Below are 24372 nucleotides of genomic sequence, written 5' to 3'. Positions count from 1 at the left end.
GCTCTTCAAAGCCTTAGCCATCTCACAGACTGTGAATAAAACATGAGGCATACACAGGGGGCGCCTCACAAAGATGCCGCTAGGAGAGCTAGCACAGATGAGACCGGAATGCCTTTGATTTCGGCAGCGCAAACAATCCTGCTGGAGTTTTCCACCAAGCTCCCCTTATGCACATTCTCGTTCCTTAGCTAACTCTTTTCTTCCACTTTCTAGCTTCATTCTTGTTTCTGACTCAAACCTTTTTTTACAGCTCAATTTGTACCTTCCTCTTTAAAGTGAGTATGTTTAGAGGAGAAGCGCTAAAAGGTGTAATAAAGTAGGGAATTTTAGACAGCATATGTGCTGTATGGTTCTTTGCAAGCAGCTGACATGTTTCTTGGAGAAGAGGAAAAATGCACTTCAGTCACCACACCAACACATCGACAGAGGATCCTCTGCTCTTGGTTACTAAAAGAATAGAAAGTCTGGCATTCTTCCAAGCCAGAATGGTGCTCCATTTAAGACTAATGTTATTCCATGTTGAGATGAAAGTCAGCCATGAGAGCATTCTTGGGATCCACTCAGAGATCCTGGGCCTGGATTCATATTTACTCAAACCTGTTCAGCGTCTGACGAAGTACGAGCTTGGTTCTGCGCTTGGGCTGAGGGTGGCCTCTCAGGATCTGGACCTATTGCTTCACTCCACTGGAGAGTTTATCCAGGGTCTGGCCAAGTTCCAGCTTTTTCTCATACGGCTCCAAAGCCAAGAAACGCCACCAAACACTTAGGCATTTCCTCCTTCCTCATATTATTTTCATGCTTGCCATGTTGAACGTAATTAAAGCCAGTCATTTTGCAATGTTCAAAACATTCCATAGCAGGATATCATGTTTTACAGGAGCACTAACTACTCACTTTCATGTTAAGACAGCACAAATACTTTTATTCTTGATCATAAGTCTTAAAAAACTTTATACAACCAAACTGCTACAGATCCACACTGTAAGACAAATGTGTCTGAAATGCCAAACATGCGAGGCATCATTTCCATTGGCTAATCCAAGGGGATTGCTGAACGCAGTTAAAGTGTCTTCTGCTCTATGTCTGTAGTCTCCTATCTGAGCCCTATCTGTTTATCAGGTTTTGGATGAGTAAACACAACTGTTCACAGAACCACCAATCAGTCTTCTTTCGTGAGAGTGTGCTCCATATGCCCCTCCCTCTGTTCCCAGATCTGTCACTACCCTGAAATTAGGAAATAACAAAATTGTCCCGATGCCCAGGGCACTTAATGACTGGGCGACCCCCTATAACTGCATTTTCAAGGCCTGTTTGACTTTGAGTAAACACTGCCAGGAAATGTATTCAATGGCTCTAAACATGTATGCAGAGGGACGCGTGCCTCAAACAGTTTTATGGCCAGAGAATCATTCAAGAAGGTGCTTTGAAAGCAGTTGAGTAAACCTTTGATAATAGACAATGGCAATGGACGGCACAGAACAAGGCCTTTTCTGTGGGCTGTCCCAATCACACAGCTTTAACAATACCATGTTCTCCTACAGCCTCTTTGTGTTTGAGTCAGAGAAACAAGTCAACAACCAAGCAAAAGCTAAACCAATTTCTTGAGTGAAATAGAGAAAGCTAAAAACCAAGCGAAAGCTAACTTCCTAGGCATGACTGAGCTAGCAGGCCAGATCACCTGTCTGCCTGTCGCCTGTTCGTACGTCCAATCATTCTCTGGATGCACATTCAGCAGTAAAGTGAATAAGAACCTTGCCTTTTTAGTGAGTCAAACACAAATGTTTGGTTTGAGAAGTGTCAAACAGGGAAAGCAGTATGTGAAATACAGGAACAGCTATCAAAAGCCCAGCCAAAGCCCTGCCCTGACCTTCTGAACTCAGGAATGAGCTCATACAGATTCTGCTTATATGCTAAAAATAGTTTTTTTTACAAAACATACTTTACACTTTGTCCAGGATAGTGTTAGCAGTGTGTGAAGAGTGAATGACATCTTTACTGCTGTCTAAAATCTATAGGATATTTCAAGAGATATATTAGAACAACTGTTACAAATTAGCCTATTTATGACTCACCAATAATATTAATACTTTCAGGCATAATTTAACAAACTGTGTTAATACTTTTTCATTTAAGAGGGCTTTGAAGGATCAGGTGAAGATGTAGGGTGTACTATGTTATGTTGATAATTACAGTTAGCGTAACATTTAATGGAATGAAAAAATACCTAAAAAAAAAACAACTCTTCAATGCAATAAATATTTACATTTGTGAGCTGTGGCACACTTGCAGGAAAAAGCGTTCTATGTCAAAAAAAAAAAACATTGATGACTTGTAACAGCAGTTCTATATAAAAATGGTTCTGTAATAAAATATGCATAAGACTTAGTTTCCCATCATATAAAAGAACCGTTTAACCAGGCAGAGAACCATTTACACATTCAAAGGGCTCTTTCACTTAAGTTTCTATGTCCAACCACTGCTTTTACTAAAGAACATTTTAAGAACCACTTTTTAAAGGACCCATATTCTACTTTTTCTTTGTATTCAGTTTTTTCTCTCTAGTTCCACTTTTAACGTTTGTGTAAGTTTATGCACCAGTTACGGTTTATTTTAGACAATCACTTTCCAACTTCTCTTTATCCTATGAGCCATGTTCTGATTGGCTGCCTCAAAATGTAGCTCATTTATGAAACAATCTGGTCAAACACTTCTTATAACTTCAGCGTGAATGGGTGGGGCTTATCAGCTGTAGGCTTGATATGCAGATATATGAGACGTTGGATTTTGTGATAGCACAAAAAACAGTGAATTCATAACAGGTCGTTTTTTCAGCTCCGTTTCCATATATAGGCTGCGGGGACTGGGAGTTAACAGTTTCGAAACTTTAAGAAGGAACATTAAAGTTAGTTGTCGGCGTCTTATGATATGGAGCCTTTAAAGGACAGTAGCGGTCCACCCACACTGGCGCAAATCTCAAATCGGTTTCACACTGCTGTGATGCGCCTTGTCCGTAGTGTACGACCTCACTTCCACTAAGGGGGGCAGGTAAAACTACTCTAAACTAAGAAGTGAAGTGCTCCAGGGTCAACACTGTAAACCAACGGTGTGTGTATTGGAACTTACAGCGATCCTGGTGCTAGCTTTACTCTCCGCCTCTCCTGCGCTTTGGCCCTTGTGCTCGTTATTGCCCCTGCTCTGGTCCAGCGCCCGGCCGCTCTTGCCCCTCCTGGCCGTGCCACCCTGCTGCACGAGGCTCAGCAGCTGCAGGGTGCTCTCCCGCTCGCGCTCCGAGCTCTCCGCGCGTCCACGCTCGTAGCGCCGCTCGCACGTGGAGTGATGGCGCCGGCACAGCTCGATGCGCGCGCGCAGCCGCTCCACTATGGCGCTGTGCAGCGGGGGCACCGCCGCCGCCGCCGCCGCCGTCCTGCTCGAGCCTCCGGGCGGCCCGGGGCCCACCATACCGGCGCCCAGCAGCGGGAAAGCAGCGGGCCTGGCGGCGGCGTGACCCGGAGCCGCTTCACCCATCTCTAACCTCAGCGCTCTAAACTCTGCACACCTTTGACCAGCATCCAAACAGCTTCACCTCCAACCGGCATCCATCACGAAGACCGATCAGTCCAAAAACGGACTTTCAGAGCCAAACGCTCGCACTTTCGGCTGCAGCTGCGGTTAAGAGTTGAACGCGATCAAAAACAACCACAAGTTTAAAGACCACCGCAGCAGGCGGCTGTTCGGCTCTATGTCCCACCAGAAAAGTGCGCTGGTAGCGCGGACCACTGATGTTATTCTGATTGTGCTGTTCGGTGCCCCCCCGCCCCCTCGCTACTGCCAAACACTGCAGCTACCAGCTACCGAGCGTCTTCACAGCCCAGTTATAATCCATTCCGATCCAGAACGGACTCCGCATCCCCCCAAACTCCCAGCGTCTCTTCTCCTCTCCTTTCCTCTCCTCTCCTCTCTCTTTCGCGCGCGCGCGGCCGTGCGTTTTCCTCTGTTCACTCAGAAAAGGAGTAAAACCTGATGTGGACAAACGCTCGAGCGTGAGAACGCACGCTCTCCGTCCGCTCTGCGCGCGCTCTGCTCGCGGGACTCCCTCGCACTCTCTCGGAGGCTGCTTGTTCGCACGAGCAGGTCCATCCGGGCTCGACAGCTGGAGCGAGGGCGCGAGCGCCTCAGATTCCTCGCTGTTCAGCGTCAGCTGTCGCGTTGCGCCCTCTAGCGGTGCTGAAGCGATAGCGCTACTCGGGCAGCAACAGCCTTTCAGTTTACAGCTCAAGCGCATCAGGAGGCGCACAGGAGCAAAACATGAAACTTAGATCGTGTAAATCCGAGTCGGGCACTTGGCGTCCAGTACCCCATTAGTTTTGGGGAAAAAAAATAAGTAAGGTAAATGACTGTAAAACAACATGTCCACTTTATTACATCGTATCTACACTCATTGCCATTTTATCAAGTCCACCTACTGTACAGATACATTTTCTACTGCTACAGTTACAGTTTGTAGCCCATCTGCTTCTCTGCATAATTTGTAGTCATCCCCATCCATGGGTCAGGGGCTTATCACTGGCCAGGACCCCCACTGTCAAAACAAAAAAATGTCTCTAACTAAAATAACTTTACAGGAGAAGCAAAAACATTCCTCACTTTAAGTGAAAGTTAAGCTAATAACATTTTAGCTTTAGTAGTTTTGAAGCATTTCTGTTGGTCCATTCAACATGAAAGTTTCATGCAGTGTAAACAGCAGTGGGCAATTTTACATTATGTACAAAAATAAAAAATGACAATGCGTTTTTTTCTGATAGCAATTATATACACAGATCAGGCATAACATTATGACCACCTCCTTGTTTCTACGCCCATCGTCCATTTTATCAGCTCCACTTACTGTATAGGTGCATGTTGTAGTTCTACAGTTACAGACTGTAGTCCATCTGTTTCTCTGCATGCTTTGTTAGCCCCCTTTTACCCTGTTCTTCAGTGGTCAGGACCCCATGGACCCTCACAGAGCAGGTACTCTTTGGGTGATGGATCATTCTCAGCACTGCAGTAACACTGACTTGGTGGTGGTGTGTTAGTGTGGGTTGTACTGGTATGAGTGGATCAGACTCAGCAGTGCTGCTGTAGTTTTTAAACACTGTGTCCGCTCACTGTCCACTGTATTAGACACACCTATGTTGCTGGTCCACCTTGTAGATGTAAAGCCAGAGATGACATCTCTTGCTGTACAGTATGAGCTAATCATCCTCTAGTCCTTCATCAGTGGTCACAGGACATTGCCCACAGGACGCTGTTGACTGGTTATTTTTGGTTAGTGGACTATTCTCAGTCCAGCAGTGACAGTGAGGCGTTTAAAAACTCCACCACCCAAATAGTCCCTGCTCTGTGAGGGTCCATGGGGGTCCTGACCATTAAAGAACAGGGTAAAAAGGGACCAATAAAGTATTCAGAGAAACAGATGGACTACAGTCTGTAATCGTAAAACTACAAAGTGCACCTATAAAGTAAGTTGAGCTGATAAAATGGACAGTGAGCATAGAAACAAGGAGGTGGTCATAATGTTATGCCTGATCAGTATATGTACATGTAGAGCACATATACTCACTGGCCACTTAATTGGGTACACCTGTTCAATTGCTTGTTAACACAAATAGCTAATCAGCCAATCACATGGCCGCAACTCAATGCATTTAGGCATGTAGAGGTGGTCAAGACAACTTGCTGAAGTGCAAACCGAGCATCAGAACGGGGAAGAAAGGTGATTTAAGTGACTTTGAAGGTGGCGTGGTTGTTGGTGCCAGACGGGCTGGTCTGAGTATTTCAGAAACTGCTGATCTGTGATTTTCACGCACAACCATCTCTAGGGTTTACAGAGAACGGTCCGAAAAAGAGAAAATATCCAGTGAGCGGTCAGTTGTGTGGACAAAAATGCCTTGTTGATGTGAGAGGTCAGAGGAGAATGGGCAGACTGGTTCCAGATGATAGAAAGGCAACAGTAACTCAAATAACCAACCAAAGTCACTGAGGAATGTTTCCAACACCTTGTTGAAAGTATGCCATGAAGAATTAAGGCAGTTCTGAAGGCAAAAGGGGGTCCAACCTTTTACTAGCAAGCTGTATCCAATAAAGTGGCTGGTGAGTGTATATTTTAGGGACCAAACTTGTATCTGCACTTACTTTTTATTTTAGCAGCTCCACTTACTATATTGTACTCCATCTGTTTCTCTGCATAATTTTTAGGGGGCCTTTTTTCCCCATTCATCAATGTTCATGACCATCACAAGACCACCAGTGAGAAGGTATGCTACATTGTCTCTCATTACCAGCACATTTGGTGATTTCCTGCTCTGATGTTCCAACTAAACCTGGCAATTAACTGACTGCTTAATTCTGTGTGTCTGAGGAGGAAAATCACCAAATCTAATCCAGCCCTCCAGGACCAGAGATGGTTTTAGCTCACAGGACAACCCAAAATTTAGTTTTAAGCCTCTCAGAAAATCAAGTCAGAGAAGTTAGAGATGTTGACACCTAAAAAAACTTTTCAGTTTAATTGAACTAAGAGATGGAGATTTGATATGAGCAGGAGTATTCGTATAAATGTACAAATGTACACTTCGGTAAAGACGACTTCTGTATTCTGAATTCAGAAACAAATTGTGACATGCCACTTTGTTGAAGACTTTGTGAATATGTGTGAGTGAAAATGACTTACTTTAGGTTGAGCTTCCAAACTGATGGCATACACTTTTTCCTTCCTGTGAAAGTGCTGTGACTGACCAACATGAAGAGCCATTACAGCACTCCAGCGCCACCTGGTGAATATATAAATAACACTACAGGTTTAGTTTTAGGCCTGCTGAACTCATTCAAAGCATGTATTTTTTCCAAAGTCCATATTATATTCTGGGCATTGTAAGGCAAAATAGAACAAGCAGAAAACTGCTCCCCTGTTTTTATCACTATTTTACCATTATCAACATATAAAAACCCAGAAGATACATATGTTTACTGGAAATTTCATATCATAAATAAAATGGCTATATTTGCGCAGTTAACATTGTGACATTACCACCACTGTAAAGAAATCTGAACCAGTAAGCCTCTCCACAATGCAGCATTTCACATCAAACCATTCTAAACAAGTATATTTACATCTCAATGACTAAATTATGCATTATACTAAATTATGTGGAAAAAATGGCTGGAATTCCTTTTTAAATTCAAATTGATGTGCAAGTGACAATTTAACGTCTTTCTGATTAAGTGTCAAGATGGCATCAGCATCAGTTAAAGAAGACCTAATGAAGGATAAAATATTTTTCCCATCACAAGATCATCTCTGAAAGCTTGTGATTTTGTGCACCTTAATTTTTATTTATTTTGCTACTTACTATTACTTGTGATTACCTTTTTAAATCCTCTTTCTCTGTAAGGCACATGAGATAAATTTAATGTATGAAAGGTGCTGTAAAAGACTATTATCACTATCACCCGAGAATATGTCTCACATCAGTCATCCCTCAAAAGAGTTTTCTAATTCTTAGATTAATGACTGGCTCTTCACAGTGATTTATCAGTCTGTGTTCATAAAGAAGCCATTTTTTGAGTTCTTCTGTAATGTAAGCCATTACATGCTATGCACTGATATTACAATACTGTAGTTACTGTAGTTATCAAGCAGTGATTGTGTTCCTTTGATAGATTTTTTTTGTTTGTTTTAAATTTAGTGGTTGTGTTCTTAAAGGTTTCTCCTAAAAAATGTAAAAAGGAACTGTATTCTCAATACTGCCTTTACAGTATTGTATTGTTAGTGTAACTTGAACTGAATAGAGATACATCATTTCTGAATACATATTTCGTTACATCTCAGCCCTGGTCACAGCAACATATTCCATCAGCAAAAGTACAAACACATTTATTGTAATATGGTCATGCATCAAGCTGTAGTACAGTAAAATAATAGCTTGTGGACTAACACAAGAAGTTTTCATAATAGCCTCCTCCTTATAGCATCCCTCCAACAAAGACAAGACTTGAAACGGCAAATCAATTTTCTGGATTATTATTTAAATGAGTAAATTTTTTCATCATGTGCTTCTGCAGTATGTAAGTTTAACTACACCTGCCAGAATGTGAATGTTTACTATTTTCTTTTGCTGTCTATAGACTAAATATATTCCATTGATGTGAGTTCTGTTAGCCATACAGTCATTGTATTTGAAATCAATAGTTAATTGATCTGTATGTTTGAAACATGGACAGTGTGCTTGACCACTTTCTAAGGCTGTGGCTTTGTATAAATATCAGCTGAGCATATCCATAACAGAGTAACAGCTTCGTCAGCACTGACTGGCAGAAGAGAACAAAAGCATATTCTAGTGAAAACATGTTGACACGATGAAGGCCTGAGTCAGAGAACAGGGAGATGTTTTGTAGGACAGATTGAGTCATGGCCACGGCTGCCAGAAGAGGTCAGTGGGGTGCCAGTGATCTTGCTCAGACAGGGAGTGGTCCCCTGCTATCAGCACCATCGTGGAGAAGGAATGTGTGTTGACACCAGATTCTACATCCAAAGTGTTGCCAGATTTTAAACAAAAAAAAATCTTTCAGTTCTATTGTTTTGATAGTAATCCCTCACATATTTAAATCAAAAAGTGAATGAATATTGAACATGATATTGAAAGAAAGATCTTAAATGGGATCTTAAAATTCAAGGCTGTTTTGTCATCATTTTGTTGCCTTATCTTACTTTACAACACAATGTTGCCAAATGCAAAAAGTTAGAATAAAGTCATTAAAGGGAAATTCCACAGATTTTCAAAATAATGACATAATTTTAACCTTAAGATGATATAGTCATAGAGTTATTTGATGTGAAAAGTTCAATTATCAAGAAGTGTACTGAGTTGGTTAGAAGAAGTGTAATGACTCATTGTTCACGGTGAACCAGACATCTGAGGAAAACTTGAGATGAAGGGCAGGTTTCCCACACTCAGATTAAGCCTAAGAAAAAAATCCAATGGTAATTAGCCACTAAAACTGACCATGAACTTTAGCTCAGGATTAATCTTAACTCAGGTCTGGAAAACCAGCATGAAATGCCTATGAATATGTTGCATGAAGATGCTTGGCATGTATTTTTTCCAAAGTCCATATTATATTCTGGGCATTGTAAGGCAAAATAGAACAAGCAGAAAACTGCTCCCCTGTTTTTATCACTATTTTACCATTATCAACATATAAAAACCCAGAAGATACATGTTTACTGGAAATTTCATATCATAAATAAAATGGCTATACTTGCGCAGTTAACATTGTGACATTACCACCACTGTAAAGAAATCTGAACCAGTAAGCCTCTCCACAATGCAGCATTTCACATCAAACCATTCTAAACATGTATATTTACATCTCAATGACTAAATTATGCATTATACTAAATTATGTGGAAAAAATGGCTGGAATTCCTTTTTAAATTCAAATTGATGTGCAACTGACAATTTAACTTCTTTCTGATTCAGTGTCAAGATGGCATCAGCATCAGTTAAAGAAGACCTAATGAAGGATAAAATATTTTTCCCCATCACAAGATCATCTCTGAAAGCTTGTGTTTGCACTGCAGTTTATTTTTGTCAACATTCTGAGTATATAATATCACGGAATACAAAAATGTATTTGTGTATCCCAAAAGTACCACATTTGACCATTTTACTGGCTTTACTTGGCATATTGCTTCACAAAATTGAGACACATAGCATAAATTAATGTTAGTAGAGCCACAAATTGTCATTCTTACAGGTTTCCTTCCTGTGAACACATAATAAATTAATAAATTAATTCACAAGCAGTCGGATAGAAATGCTTTACAGTAGTAGAAATAAGACAAAATGTACAATACTCAAAAGTGAACTCAGTAAATGAAAAATTGAACTTTTTTTTTCTATCATTTTCAGACAACAGATCTTTCAACAAACTACAGCATACACTCTACCACAACACAGATATTCAGTTCACTTACAAGTACTCTCCTAGGACAGCACATTACATTTCATATTCATCATAGACAAAAGCATAGAAACAACCAATTTCAGTCATTTAGCCGTTCAGCAGAATCACAGTTCAACGAGGGAAATGCCAGTGCAACGTTACCACAGAAAAATACCCCCAGAAGTTTAAAACATAAGTGTTATAAAAAAAAAAAAAAAAAAAAAAGGCAGTCCCATAATCCACATTGACAACTGGTTCTGATCCATATACAAGCTAAAGGAGGACCTGGACCACAGAGTGACTGTAGATCAGTCCCCTTTTCCTCCTTCACATGAAGTGTTCAATAATCAAAAGCTAGAAAACAATAAATAGAAAATGGCTATGAATAGTATGAACATGTCACGGCATTTTTCAAAGGCATAAATAATGTCCTAAAACATTAACCGTTCTTAAATCACAATACAAATGTATATTTTGGAGGTCCCAGCCTACCATTAAAAAATTAAACCTGACTGAAATGGAATTCACTCTGTATCATTTGTCGTATGTAATTGCAGCTGTCCATATATTCGCTCCAGCCTGAGCTCAAGGCATTTTATGACAGCAGTTTTAAAATAGGAACTACATGTAGCATTTTTGGCCAGAATGTCGATATAAATGCATCGCTAATACAGGAATTGGCATATAATTGGCACTGCTCTCTGTATTCTCTTGGAAATGTAGCACAGAAGTCCTGACATGTGCCCCAGACTTTTACTTTGCTGTACATATGTAGATTTCATCTTAATGACTTCATTATTGTAACTTAAAATTTTAACACTGAACAACCTGAACTATTTTGCCTGGTTCTTCAAGACTTTCACAATTATGCTCATTAGTTTGGATATTTGAACAGTAATGAGCCACCAATATTTGGAGTCTTGACCTCCTACTAATCTGGTTAGACAGAAAGCATTAGCTGTTAGAGTTTACATGGAGCTGCACCAAAAGTGATTGGAATGACAAGTAGGTCAGTATGGCTTTACTTTCAGTCCAATACAGTTACCATGCAGCAAGAACCAGCAGACTGGAAGATGAAAATACCACAAATGCATTTGTAACTTGTAACAACCACATTAAATATCTTACTGAAAGTATTCTGTAAATAAAACATGTACTCACAGTCACAAAAAGAACCTAGACACACCTGTAAATGTAATTAATGAAAAATGAATGCATGTTTTCCATACAGTCCTTATTTGACCTTTCCTTACACAATGGCATGTGATTACCAGTATAACCTAGAATCCAGTTTAGCAAATGGCCCATTTAGGTGTGAGAAAATATGTATATCTGGGCACCACGTCCTCAAGAACCACTGCAATATTAACTGTGTCTTCTATATTGTATATTATTTTATACAGAGACAAAGATCATTTTGTCCATAAGCACACCTTTGGTCAAGGACAAGAACATTCCAATTTATTGCTGAATCAGTAAAGCGGGAATATTTCAGCATTAATCTCTTCATAGTCTTACCTACCAAACATGCACACCTAAGCTAAAACCGGGCATCTACATGGATGAAGACCCCTCGATGCCCAGCTCAGCTAAAATGCTCGGCTGTAATTTAATGAATGGAAAATCTTGTTCTTTACCCTAAACACAAATGGGTTTTAACATTTGCGCTGAGTCTCATGTTTGTGAACCAGTGATAACCTTATTCAGCTTTCTTCCTCCTCATAATCGATAGAAGTCAAATTGCAAGTCAGTGTGACTGGCAAGTTGTCATTGTAAACTCACTTACCTCTGAAAGGAACACAGTTCTTTAAATTTGCTGCAACACCCATTTGTCAATAGTAATGACACTATGCCAAAGACGGCTTTCTATGAATTGATGATCTTTGTGATCCATATTGCACTCTAGAATAAAAATATTCTCATGCAACTGCACTAATTAGGATTTATCTTTGTGGAGGCAATCAGCACAGACAGCTGTTTCTTTTTTTTTTCATCTTGCACAAATGAAATCACATATTACATAACGCAGAGATGCCAGTTTTCAGGCAAGGCAAGTCGTTGATGATTAATGGCTGTTTTTTTTCCTCATAAGACCAAGTGTTTGTTATGGCTTTGGGTTCCATCTTGTATGGTCATTCCATGTGAAACATTTTGCTGTTTCTGCTGTCTGCTTTGACTCAGTCTGTCTCTAATATCATGGCACACCAGTCTACTGGGAAAGGAGGTGATGAGGCCCACGTGCAGTGTGTGTCGCCTTGCTGCCAGCGTTAGCACATTAACATGTTATGATTCTGTCAGGACTTGATGCCTTTGGTCGGCTCACCGGACTGCCGTACATCTGTCCACTCCTGCATGGTGTTCTGAAGGGCCTGTGTCTTCTCTTTGTCCACTTGGACGTAGTCCACTTTCTCATCTGATGTCGCTGAAGAGGTGGAGGGCTGCGGGAATATTGAGGAGAGATTAAAGATGTGTTAAAAGATGTTAAAGTGACAACAATAGAAGAACAGAAGCTTTTGACTGACAGACTTGACTATCAAAACAACAAACCAATAAAACATCAGCTCCACTACTGTGCAAGTGCATACTGACCACAATAAACAGAAAATTAACTTTGCCATAAAATTATCAATTTCTTTAATGCTATTTCTGATGGGAAGATTTTGTCTGAGCTACCTTTCTGTGTGGACCAGGGGAGCCAGGCTGGAAATCCAAAGCCAAATAATCGACGTTACCACATTTCCTAGGAGCAGGGCTGCTGGTACCGCTCACTGCCGGCGAGGTAGATGCTGGATTCTGCTACAAACGGAAACAAGCGAAAACTCAAAATCAATACATAAAACTTCATGGTACTATAGAACAGTTCAAAGACCAGCATATTAGGAAAAGAAAGAAAAAAACACAAATTATCTCCATAGAGCCTTTTGCCTGCATCCACTAATAACAAATAAGAAAAATTCTGATTTGAAACACATTTCTATCCAGCCAGTTTTCAGTATTAATGTTACTGAATGCTGAATTTGGTCTTACCACTTTTAGTCTTATTTTTTTAAAGAGAAATTTGCTTTTGATGAAAATTTGCTTTTGATTTGCTATCAAATAATTCTATGAGGTCAGACAGAGGGCAATGTAAATACTGACCAAGCCTTCTGACCAATATTTATGCAGAAATTCCCAAAACGTGCATTTCTCAGCTTAGAGATATTTTTGCAAAGAAATCTTAACTTGCATTGCAAATGTGTCCTGAGGGGACCACAGAATGAACTGGCCTCTGCTACTTTTCTTTCCTTATAAGCAGCATTAGGCATGATTAAACCTGGTTATTTAGTACATGACTGAGTCTATACATTGCTCACCATTGCCACATAATTCTCCTCACTGTCTGCAGAATCGGTGCTGGTGATGCTCTGGGTGGAGATGGGGCGACAGTGTTGCGAGGAGATGGAATTCATAGGCCTGCACATTAAAATAAAAATAGCTGTTTAGTTTTTTCACTTTCTTCTGTACAGTTTTTTCACTGACACATTCAGGAATGGTGTATTCAACCATCAAAGCATGATGCAATCTTGCATATGGATTCTGTGCTAATTCCAGGAATACACACTTTATCACTTCTACCAATTAATCAAATACAGGCTGGTTTGTAAAAGGTACATACTGCATAAAGTTCACAGCAGAAACGCTGCATCAGTGTTTGATATGAATTTTCAGACTGTGATCAGCAAAAATATAAAGTTTCTCCAAAACTTCTCAACATAAACTCACTCTTTGAATATCATAAATGGAGGGTGAAGTTTAAACTCACATGGGTCTGGTCCAGGACAAGGTAACAGGGCTCTTGAAAGGAAGTTCATCAATGATGCCATTATTCCTCAAGTCCAGAGGTGTTGGCTTTGCTATAGATGAAGACAAGCAAAAAGAACTTCAGCACTGAAACTTTGATTTCATTGATTTTGTTATGTCCTAAAAAATCAGGATTTGGTCAGGATTTCATTTAAATACTGGACAGATGCAAGATGGCTCATAAAGTACAGAAGGCAAAGAGAGCAAAGGACCCCAGTGCACATGTGAAATGATCAAACTGTTCCCCTCACCTTTTCTGTTGGGTTTAAGATTGCGGTTGATCGGCGGTGGTGTGACGTCACTTAATCGGCCCGGTCGGTGGCACAGTGATGCTGTGCTGCCTTTTCTAGTTGGCAGCGTGGCAGAGAATCCTGGGAAATCAAAGTGGTGTGGGCCAGGACTCATGGGAATGTAGTTGTTCTTGGGACTGTCTGCCAGGGCAGCGTTGAGCGGAGAGGACGAGGACCCAGGGTTCATGGGTACATAGTTATCATCGGAATTGCCACTGTCTGAGCGGGTCAATGGAGTTTTCGCCCTCTGTCAAAAAAGAAAAGCATGGATCTGATGTCAGTAGGAACAGACAGTACTTGAGGGTACACTGGAGATAAGATATAATTAAAATGGTCTGTGACTGTACGTCTGCTGGTAAGAATAGGAACAAAAAGTGATTTACCAGGTAGGAACTGAAGCCATCATTGACGGATTCTACTGACTGACCAGAGTTATTGAAATAGATTGGACGTTGATGACTGCTGGTCTCAAAAGAGGATCCTGAAAGGAGGTGACAAAAAGGAATAAACTTTATTACACATTATTTCAGGTGTTCATTTGTTACATTGTTATATTCATCAGCAGAGGCCTTTAGAAAGAAAAGTCTTTTTTAAAAATGGTAATGTTAAAATGTTAAAAGTAAATAAATGATAGCTGGTTTAATTAAATGCATCATGACATCGTGCCAAGCAAAAAAAGGGAAAAAAAAGGGAAAAAGTGAAAAGATGGCTCAGAAAGAAATGACATATGGGACTTTGAATTATTTCACATGTACTTTAAATAATCACACAATAAGAAAAATACTCCAAATTTGACGAATCCTCTCAATGTTTTACGCTGTAATTCCAGTCCGAGTAATGCCATGTGTGCAGTCCACACTGCCTGTGACACCAGGGTAATTCCAGGGGTAATATTAGCTCTGTTGCTCTTTTTCTTCTTGTCTCTTGTCAGCTTATAGTGTACAATTTGACAAACCAAAAAGCAGATTATTGTGACAATTTTTTTTACTGCTGTAAAGTATCTTTCTCACACAGTTAGTACAGTACAGGAACTGCTCTGCTACCACCATCCCAACAAGACCAACACATTTATGTACATTCCTATTTTAAATATCATTTAAAATTATTTTAAATGGAAGTGCAACAGTTTCTGCAGGTGATTTTGAGAATGTGTTTAATAACTCGCTCTGTAAAATCAACAGGTATCCAAATTGCTGTTTGGGAAATACCCCCCCCTGCAAAAACAAAGAACCATAAGAAAATAATCATAAGAAAGTTATAGAACTTGAGAGGGACTCCTAGACTGCCATATTAAATGCCCTCATTCCTGCATAAATTTCCAAACAATGACTAAAGCATTCTCACAGCAGACAAATGCATGCAACGGTTTCATCATACACTCCACATTGCCTCCAGATTAGCGTTTCTGAGAACATGGCTGCCAAGCACAGGTGCATGAACGGACTGTGACTGAGCCAGCAGGGTCAAAAGGTCACTTCCTGTTACTCCAGACATGCTGGCCTGGCCTGACTGAGTGCAGAGCCACCATAGAGGCCCAGATTGGAGCCTGCTCATCTGTTTTTTTCACTGCTTATCAGGCCGGAACGAGCCACTCTGGGACTGCCTGCATGGCTTGAATTTCATTAGCCTCCCAGCAGATCAGAGCAGGCCATGCCAGATTGCCTCTTTGTTTCAAATCAGATGCAAGCTTTCAAGAGAGAGAGAGAGAGAGAGAGAGAGAGAGAGAGAGAGAGAGAGAGAGAGGAAAATCAAAAGGAACAGAACCAGCCTATGACAGAACAATGCAACAGTCAATGAAAGTTTGAGATAACAAGAAGTAAATGCTTTAGTAAATGCTGGGTGGAATGAAGTGAGAAAAATCAATGGTTCTCACTGAATTTAAGGAAAGCTATTTGTGTAATGAGCTTCAGTGGAAGGTTTATGACATGCGGTTTATGAAATCATAAGAAAAGTTGGTAATGCTTTGCTGAAGGGCAGCATTTGTAATGCTACAATGCACCCACGTAAGCCTTTCATGACAAGTGATGCAAACCCAAACAGAAATTTGGAAAAGTTTATTCCAACAAGTGTTAGTTGATGTAACATTTTCTGAGGTGAAATGATATTAACACTGACAACAGCAATCTTTAGGGCAACTGACACTTGTTGGAGCCTTATAAAAGTTTATGTAGGTTTACATCAGTTTAGGTTTAGAAAACCTTGCTTATGTGTCATGTAGCTTCACAAGTGCCATCCTTCTGTGGTACTGAAAATCTGAATCCAGTACCTCTGTGAAGCCTGATGTTCTCCACCGCTGGAAGTGTGTTCCTCCTTGGAATGACAGAAACGTTGGCCACCTCTCCATTCTGACCACCCAGGGACTGAGGGCTGCCCCAGCGAGTCTCTGAGCTTTGGCTGGGTTTGGGCGGTCTAGGTGGTGGGCCGCCGGTTGAATCTGCACTGGATGGCGTCAAGGCGTTGTGATTCCTGTCAAATGTGCGGGGGATTTGATAGAACGATCCAGGAGTGGTGGGCAGGTCATAGTTGTCTGGAGGGCGCTGCTCACTGAAGTGTGAGGTGGCCAGTGCATTACAGGGCGTCTTATAGGTGTAGACTTCTTCAGATTCCAGCTCAGAAGCCCCTTCTGAGCTGTAGCCGCGGGGCAGAACGTAGCAGCCGTCCCGGGGGGATCCTAGTTGCTGGTGCTTGCTGGGTTTGGGCAAACTGTAGGAACCATGCACCTGAGCTCCTGTCCCATTCAGACAGTGCGAGAGACCATGAGTGAGGCGCTGAACAGCTGAGTCACTGCCCACCAGCAGGCTCCCACGCGAGGCCTGGGAGAAGCTGGCACTCCTGGTGGAGAAACAGAGAGTACATCTGGTAATACTGTACTGATAACAAAAAAAGACAGAAAAAAATAGAAAAGAGAGAAAATCTCTGTTCGTTTTCATCAAAAAGAGTGATCAAGGACATCTAATTGCAGATGACATGTCAGTACTGATGCCAGCACTATGACTCTATGACGTCTACAACATTCAGATTGTGGTATGTGATGTTAGATGTGTATTTTTCTTGTGGTATATTACAGTGTTAGTACAGTAGTTTTTATAACACACCATAGCCTACCTTTAGATTTTAAGTGAGAAAATGCTTAAATAATTCTTCTTCTTCATTCATTTTTGCATAATTTATTTTGTATAGAATGTGTCACCATTGGATGAGAAACAATATACACATATAACTGACACCAACCTGGCAAGAAATCAAATTGTTGATATATGATGCAGTAACCAATTATGTTGCAACCACAGTGAAGCTACACGCAGATATTAAACAACTGAATGCACACAAAACAGGAGACATAATGGCTAGAAAGAAATGTGTTCAAAACATTTTTTTAAGGTTTAAAATAATATTAGACTGCTTAGAAGTGTAGAAATAGCCTATAACATACATTTTTCCAATTTCTTCCTGCTAGTGTTGAGCAACACACCCCCAGTCAAGCCTCAGTTGGCAAGGGAAACGATTTGGCTGGCTGTGATGAAAATGCAGCGTTAATTTAAACACTGCAAAGCCATTGCGGATTTAGAAACTCTACCCTAAAACAAGCACACGTAGGTCTTTACTATGCTCTGGTTGTTTTTTAGCAGTTCACAGAAAGAAATCTGGGAATGCTGCAATCCCCTCAGCAACCCGACTTTCCAGATCCCTAAAGTGAATAGCTTCAATTAAAATAACATTTGTTAAAGCTCAGTATCTGTATTGGCCCATCTTGCTTGGTTACTTTAAGGCTGATATTTGTAAACAACCTCCATTCTGATTAGCTGTCCTGTATTATTCCTCATTATAAACACTCTTCTTAGGGTTTTTTAGTAAGAATGAGCAGGGCTAAACTGCAGTAGGCTGAATAGGTGGATGTATTATATGCATAGAGACAGAGCACATTTATGCCACGTCCATACTGAAGGGAGAAACAACTCTGCATTTTCCACTGATTTGCATTGTGCACTTCATTTTATTGGTGTTAAACTAATCTACAAAACAGAGCCAAAAAGATGTCCAAGCGTTTTAAAACAGTGTTCAAACATTACTTCAACCTACTTTATTTAAAAAAGTGTTTTTTTTTTCTTTTCCATGACATGGGTCCTTTAAGTTTTCAATATTTGTATTGGTATCAAAAAAGAAAAAAAACACCATGCCATCTCTACATCTTGTCATTTCAAAATCTAGACTGCACTGTACAGGGTGTTTGAGGAAGGCAGTGTATAATTTGTACAGGTTCTGAATTTAAAAAGAAAAAAAAAGAAAAAAGAAAATAAATAAATAAATACATTAATAATAATAATAATAATAATAATAATAATATTGTTATTATTATTATTATTATTATTATGAAGAAGAAGAAGAAGAAGAAGAAGAAGAAGAAGAAGAAGAAGAAGAAGAATATGTACACAGTTTCCTGGAAATAATTATCTGAAGAATGCCCAGGAGTGCCAAACCCTGTAATTAACGCCAACCTTACTCTAACAACACAGGACTTCTGGCACTGACATTGGTTGAATGTACATAAAACCTTATAAAGTAATGATTCTAAATGGCCACAGGGGGCAGTGTTTCCCTTTCCTATTCACTTTAAATAGAGACGGATGATGTCTTCAGAGCAATTCATCATAAGCAGCAAAAACAGTACATAATGAGACAGATTCAGAGGCAGAATGACATTCAGTATTAGACAGGCAGTATGGTGGCCATGATGTAGTGGGCCTGTGGCAAGAGTTTAAAATGAGTTTAAACCTGCATCCATGCTGAATAATGGGCACATGAAGTTTCCCACAGTAAAATAGGCAGTGCCTACACCCATGAGACTTGACTTGCACAGTTTGCATATACTCCCTTCTATGACCCTAACAAGCTGTAGTCTCAAGGCAGTACGGTTCAGTTTATTTTTTAATCATGGAACTTCAAATGCACAGCATCAGGCCACCCAAAAATGCTAATGCTGTTATGAAGAATTAAAATTAGAAAGGGTCATTTAGCATCAAACAAAAGAGATCATGTTACTATAAGGACCAAGAAAGCCTTTCTGAATAATTTTCTTAAAGGTGAATTCCACCGATTTTTCACATTTTCTGCATAATTACCTTATTAATTTTGATTTAATAACTTTCATCAGATCTCAGCAACTAAATAATGCTGAAATTATGATAAATTGCTGGAATTCCCCTTCAAGTATACTTATTATCAAAGGTGTTTATTTCTAAGCAATCTATAGGACACGTCTTTTAATGGAGAATGTGAGACAATAGGATGAATGAGATCAAACATGGATGTCTGCTGCACACATCCTGTATGTGGATCCCTCTTGAAACATCACTCTACATCACTGCTTACACCAGGATGTTCAGAAATCTTTCTTAGGAGTTTATTTAAGAAAAAGTGTTCTACCTGCAAACATTATCTTTATAGGTAATCTGAGGTTTTTATCTGTATCCCAACATGTCAAGTATGACATAACGTCTACTCATTGGACTAGTGGAATGTTTCAGTGCTGGAATTTTAACTCCTGTAAGCCAACAATACCACTGTTTTATGCGCATTATGATCATCTTTGCAAAACAGCATAATCTGAGTAAGATTAGTGTCTTTCATATTCTGCCTTCAGTTTGCTGTACTCACACAAAAGTGTCTGCCCTAACTCAGCTTTGTCAGCAAATCCTTCACAGTGTAATGATGGATCAATATATCAAGCATTATTCATTATGCACCTCTGATCCATGCAGTGCTCTCTGAAGATCATTTATCAATCCATGATAAATGGGGCATCATCTCTTCAAACTCACTCTGACTTGATGGATGATGCACCAGTAAGAAATATGGATGAAAATGTGTGGGAGTGGGTGACTGAGATCTAGGCCTACATCAGCTTAAAGGGATGCAAGATCTGACCCAGAACAGTGGGATTTAACTGGTCAAAACCTGCTGATGTAGTTTTCACTGCAAAATACTTGCTAGTTCTAGCAGAAAAAGCCAAACGACTCTGTAAAAGAACTTTTCTTTAGCTCATTCTACAAAACTGCTGAGGCTGTGATCACACCTCTGAGAGAGTAAAGCTTGAAAATCATGCTTTACACAGTTTTTAGTGCAGGTACAGAGCACTATATAAGAAAAGACATGACTAAAATGTTGAGCAGAGCATTTTTCAGGGCTCTCCTTTGAGAATCTCATCTCCTGAGATCAAACGGCCCACTTTCTTCTGTACACAACCCAGTTCTTTTTTCACACAGGTTAATGATGGGTGTGGTTGTGGCCTACAAGGTTATGACTTCAGACCCTTAAGGCTACTAAGGTGTGCTCAGTTAACAGCAGCAGGTGGGGCTGGTTTTATATCAACTAGGCAAAGACCTTCACAATCTTTAAAGCTCACTTCAAGGACATCATTGTCTAGGAATATAAAATACTGTAAGCATCTTTCCTTTTGTAATTCTATTATAAACTAAGTCTAGTTGTAGGAAGAACACGAAAAGGTAAGCACAGGGTATTTCTGAAGCTATGCGTCTTTGAATTTCATGTTATTAAGGGGCCCATGTCCTGCATTTCTCTTGTTTTAAAAGGCCCACATTTATGCCCACTTTTATGTGGACAGTTGTGAGGGACTGCATGCCAAAACATTCATAATTAATTTTTATTATATCGTTTTCCAAGTTCTTTTTATTTATATGTATCCCTTAGAATTAAACAGGTTGTTTTTGTGCTCTTAAGACTGATATACTGATAAGGCTGATATATGTTATTGACATTTGTTCTGACTGGTTACCTGTATTATGCCTCATTTAGGTTGAAACACTTTTTATAACTTTAGTATGAATGGGGGCTAAGCTCTTAGCTAGCTCTTGGCTAAATAGCCAGATGCACCTAAATGTGTTGACTTGTGTGATATCACAAAACAATTCATTAAGCTTAGTTCAGCTTAGTTTCCATAGATGAAGTCATAAATATTTGATTCCCACCAACTAGTGTAATTAGTATTTTAGTAGGGCTGCCGCAGATCTCTGCATATGCTGACAAAAAAAACCACACCATGATCAGAGAGCACGTTGCATCCCTGTGGGCACATGATGTACTGACTCACCCAGACGGAACAACGTATCTCACTATCCCTAACCCTGTTAAGCATGGAACGGTCCATGCTCTAAATGCAGCTGGAACTCTGATAATAATCAAAGGCTGTTATCATATCCATATGGACAGCATTATACAACCTTTCTGTTCACTACACTTTCTTTTAGCTATTCTCTTCCTGATTATATATGCCCTACATATGTTTGTGGATCTTGGTAGTTTCCCGAAAGTGGTCTGCTTGCCACTTGATATACCTCATAATTTAGGATGAAGGATTGCACACTTGTGGATAATTTATGTAAAATTGTCAAATGGGAATGTTTGTTTAGATTGTCTTTTCATTTGACTCAAGTTAAGAACAACTCTGCTTTTAAGAAACACTTCCTAAGAAGAAAAGGGTGGTCTTTTGCAGCCATAAAATTTAGAGGCAAAAGCTCTAAAAGTAGCATTTTTATTTCAGTACAATGAAGAAACACATTTTAGCCCAACATGGGGCCCTCCAGAGGTCACAACCCTTACCGAGCACTCTCGCTTTTCCGGCTCATGCACTGGTGAAGAAGGAGGTAGTCCTGGGGGGCGCTGTTGGACAGGGGGCCGTGGGAGTGGCGTACAGGCATGTCGAAGGTGAACAGCATCGGCTGGCTGGAATGGGAGGGTGCAGAAGATTTACGTTCACCAATCAGAGGACCCAAAGAGCTGCTAAGGTCACCAGCCACGGACCGGGACATGTGGGCGGTGGATGGCCTGTCATCTGCATTATAGAACAAAAAACAAAAAAGACAGAGGACTTTGAGAGAATGCAACTTTCATTTTCACTACAAGGGAGTCATTGGACTTGATTAGTGAGTTGCTCCAAAATCAAAAGCGTGACAAATCACAAACATCATGAGGTAGTAGGAAGCAGGATGTCCTGGGCACTATAGAAGGCTGTTCACTTCAGTGACCTCACCATTTTGGATTTATTAACCTTAAGTAATACAGCCCTGTTTTGCAGGTCTGCATAAACAAAGGCGAAGAACAGTAGCCATCTTGTCTTCTCCCACCATAATCAATAAAGTCAAAGGACAAGGAAAATTCAATTGAGCACTTTTAGCCGTAATATCCATGTCGACGGCTCGTATTCAATAGCTTTCACTGTGTGCTCCACAGTCAATCAGTGGAGATGGCCAATCTGTCTTTCGGGGGGCAACAAAAGACAAATCTTTAGGCCTCTGGCTCCTGCCAAAGGTCATTTTTTACAGCACTCTTTCAGTGCCGCTTCAACAGTGAGGGCACAAAAACGCAGTCTCTGCGTTGTGAAGCTTACTTCCTATCTGTCTTAACACAGAGCTGTGTGAACATCATGGCCTTTGCTTTGAGCTGTTCCTTAGTGACATCTCTGATTCCTCCTTCATGGGTCTGCCGAGCGAAGGCAAATCTCAGGCCACAGAACTCAAAATAGACCAGGCAGAGAGCCAAAAACCAGGAAGTGCATATGACCCCTTTTTCCCACCAACCATCATCCTCCTCATGCTCAACAAGCTTGGCAGAGGGAGAGAGAGGGAGAGAGGGAGAGAGGGAGAGAGAGAGAGAGAGAGAGAGAGAGAGAGAGAGAGATGTGGGCGGACTAGTAGGTTTACTACGTTACTCTATGGGACTTACACTTCTGCATTTTTTTCAACAGACTGCAGTTCGAGGCAAACTTAGAACTTCATCCAGGCACCTTGGTGAGTTTTTCGTAAAGGTCTATGCAGAGTTGTATTGACTACTATAAAAGACTACAGACAATTTAAAAATCGATTTAATACAATGTTTCTACTAAATTACAATAGTAAACCTTGCAAAAGGGTGGGTGCCAACCTTGTAAAAAAGGATTGTAAAGTGCTGGATCAAAAAAAATACAAATACATCAGAAAACCAACAGCACTAGTAAAGATTATGCAAAACATATTTTTTTTAATTTCCATAATGTATATGTTCATCAATAAAGAGTCAGAAATAGCTTGACCAAACACGTTAACACGGCTAACAGTAAATAGAATGTGGTAGCCACTTATTGACATGAGGTTAGCTGCATAATTCTATATGGTCATTGTTCATTTTTATTTCTTTTAATGATGTTAGCTGAGTTTCTTTTGAGCTATTCCTGTAACAGAGTGAACATTATCATGTTGAGGCTATTATAAATACATTTTCAAGTTTTCTTTCATTATTAGTCATGATAGCATATTTCTGTGAAGAATTTCTTAAAGTTACCATAGAAATACTTAAACATTTAAGTAATGTACTAGATTACATCATGGGTCCTCTACTTTTGCATTATTAGAGACTGCAGTCAGAGGCAGATTTAGAATTTCACTCAATGACTGTGTTGAGCTCTTTATGTAACTCATGGGATATGAGCAGGGAAGTGGTGGAGGAGTGGACAAAGTTTGGACAGTGGACAGTGAAAAAACTCTCCTCTTAAAAGCGCAAACACCCATCCCACAGTGAGATGGAAGCCAATGACAAGGTAAACATTTTGGGGTGGCATCTGTGGAGGCAACAAGATTTCAGAGTAGACACTGGCCACTCTGAAACTGTGCATGTATACTGTAGAAGTACCTAACCATTACTTAGTTTACTAGGGCACATACAGAGTTATACAGACTCCAGTTCATAGGTTAAATTAAAAATAAATGTAACACATATTTATCATGAAATAATAAGAGTAAACAAGTTGCCAACCTTGTGTAAAGGCTTACAAAGTGCTGGATTAAAAAAATTACAAATACTGAAAAGACACAATAGCTAAAGACAGACACAATAGCTAAAGATCATACAAAATGTTCAAGAAAATGTGACAGTTGCTAAGCCTGAGTGATGGGCATGACAATAATTCAGAATGGGGAGCGGTTGGTTGAATGAGGTCATATCTCTGCCTTAGGCAGAGGGAGAATGAAAAAGATAAGAGAGAGAGAGAGGTTCCACTTTTCCTGATCACTTGGACAACAGCAACAGCCCAGGTCACAGTGTCAAAGGGTTCACTACTAGCCTTCAATTAGTCCATTGTTCTGAGGATACGCTACCTCTCCTAATGCTAGTCAAGAAAGCACTCTTCCAGTGGCCTCTGAGCTCCCTGTGAATGCATTTAGCCAGGTCTGTGTGCCCTGGGCCCTCTAATGGTCATACATATATTGAT

The 24372-nt window shown here is 40.2% G+C and overlaps 2 protein-coding genes across 2 annotated transcripts in view; both read right to left on the bottom strand.

The window, feature by feature from the left end:
- Window positions 1–4135, bottom strand: part of zmp:0000001236 (mastermind-like protein 2) — a 63333-nt gene extending 59198 nt beyond the window's left edge. Inside the window, exon 1 of the mRNA XM_017696780.2 lies at window positions 3124–4135. Within this exon, the coding sequence (XP_017552269.2) occupies window positions 3124–3525 (402 nt within the window). The 5' untranslated portion in view covers window positions 3526–4135. The remainder of the gene's footprint in view (window positions 1–3123) is intronic.
- Window positions 4136–9602: 5467 nt separating this feature from the next.
- Window positions 9603–24372, bottom strand: part of gab2 (GRB2-associated binding protein 2) — a 59849-nt gene continuing 45079 nt past the window's right edge. The window contains exons 3-10 of the mRNA XM_017696784.2: window positions 21732–21963; window positions 16381–16946; window positions 14498–14595; window positions 14076–14361; window positions 13787–13877; window positions 13338–13437; window positions 12658–12780; window positions 9603–12422 (exon numbers count right to left, since the gene is read on the bottom strand). Coding sequence (XP_017552273.1) covers window positions 12279–12422; window positions 12658–12780; window positions 13338–13437; window positions 13787–13877; window positions 14076–14361; window positions 14498–14595; window positions 16381–16946; window positions 21732–21963 — 1640 coding nt within the window. The 3' untranslated portion in view covers window positions 9603–12278. The remainder of the gene's footprint in view (window positions 12423–12657; window positions 12781–13337; window positions 13438–13786; window positions 13878–14075; window positions 14362–14497; window positions 14596–16380; window positions 16947–21731; window positions 21964–24372) is intronic.

This window comes from Pygocentrus nattereri, chromosome 17, assembly GCF_015220715.1.
Source record: "Pygocentrus nattereri isolate fPygNat1 chromosome 17, fPygNat1.pri, whole genome shotgun sequence".
NCBI classification, from domain to species: Eukaryota; Metazoa; Chordata; class Actinopteri; order Characiformes; family Serrasalmidae; genus Pygocentrus; species Pygocentrus nattereri.
The sequence above is the reverse complement of the archived record's forward strand: the minus strand, read 5'-3'. Positions and strand labels throughout refer to the sequence as shown.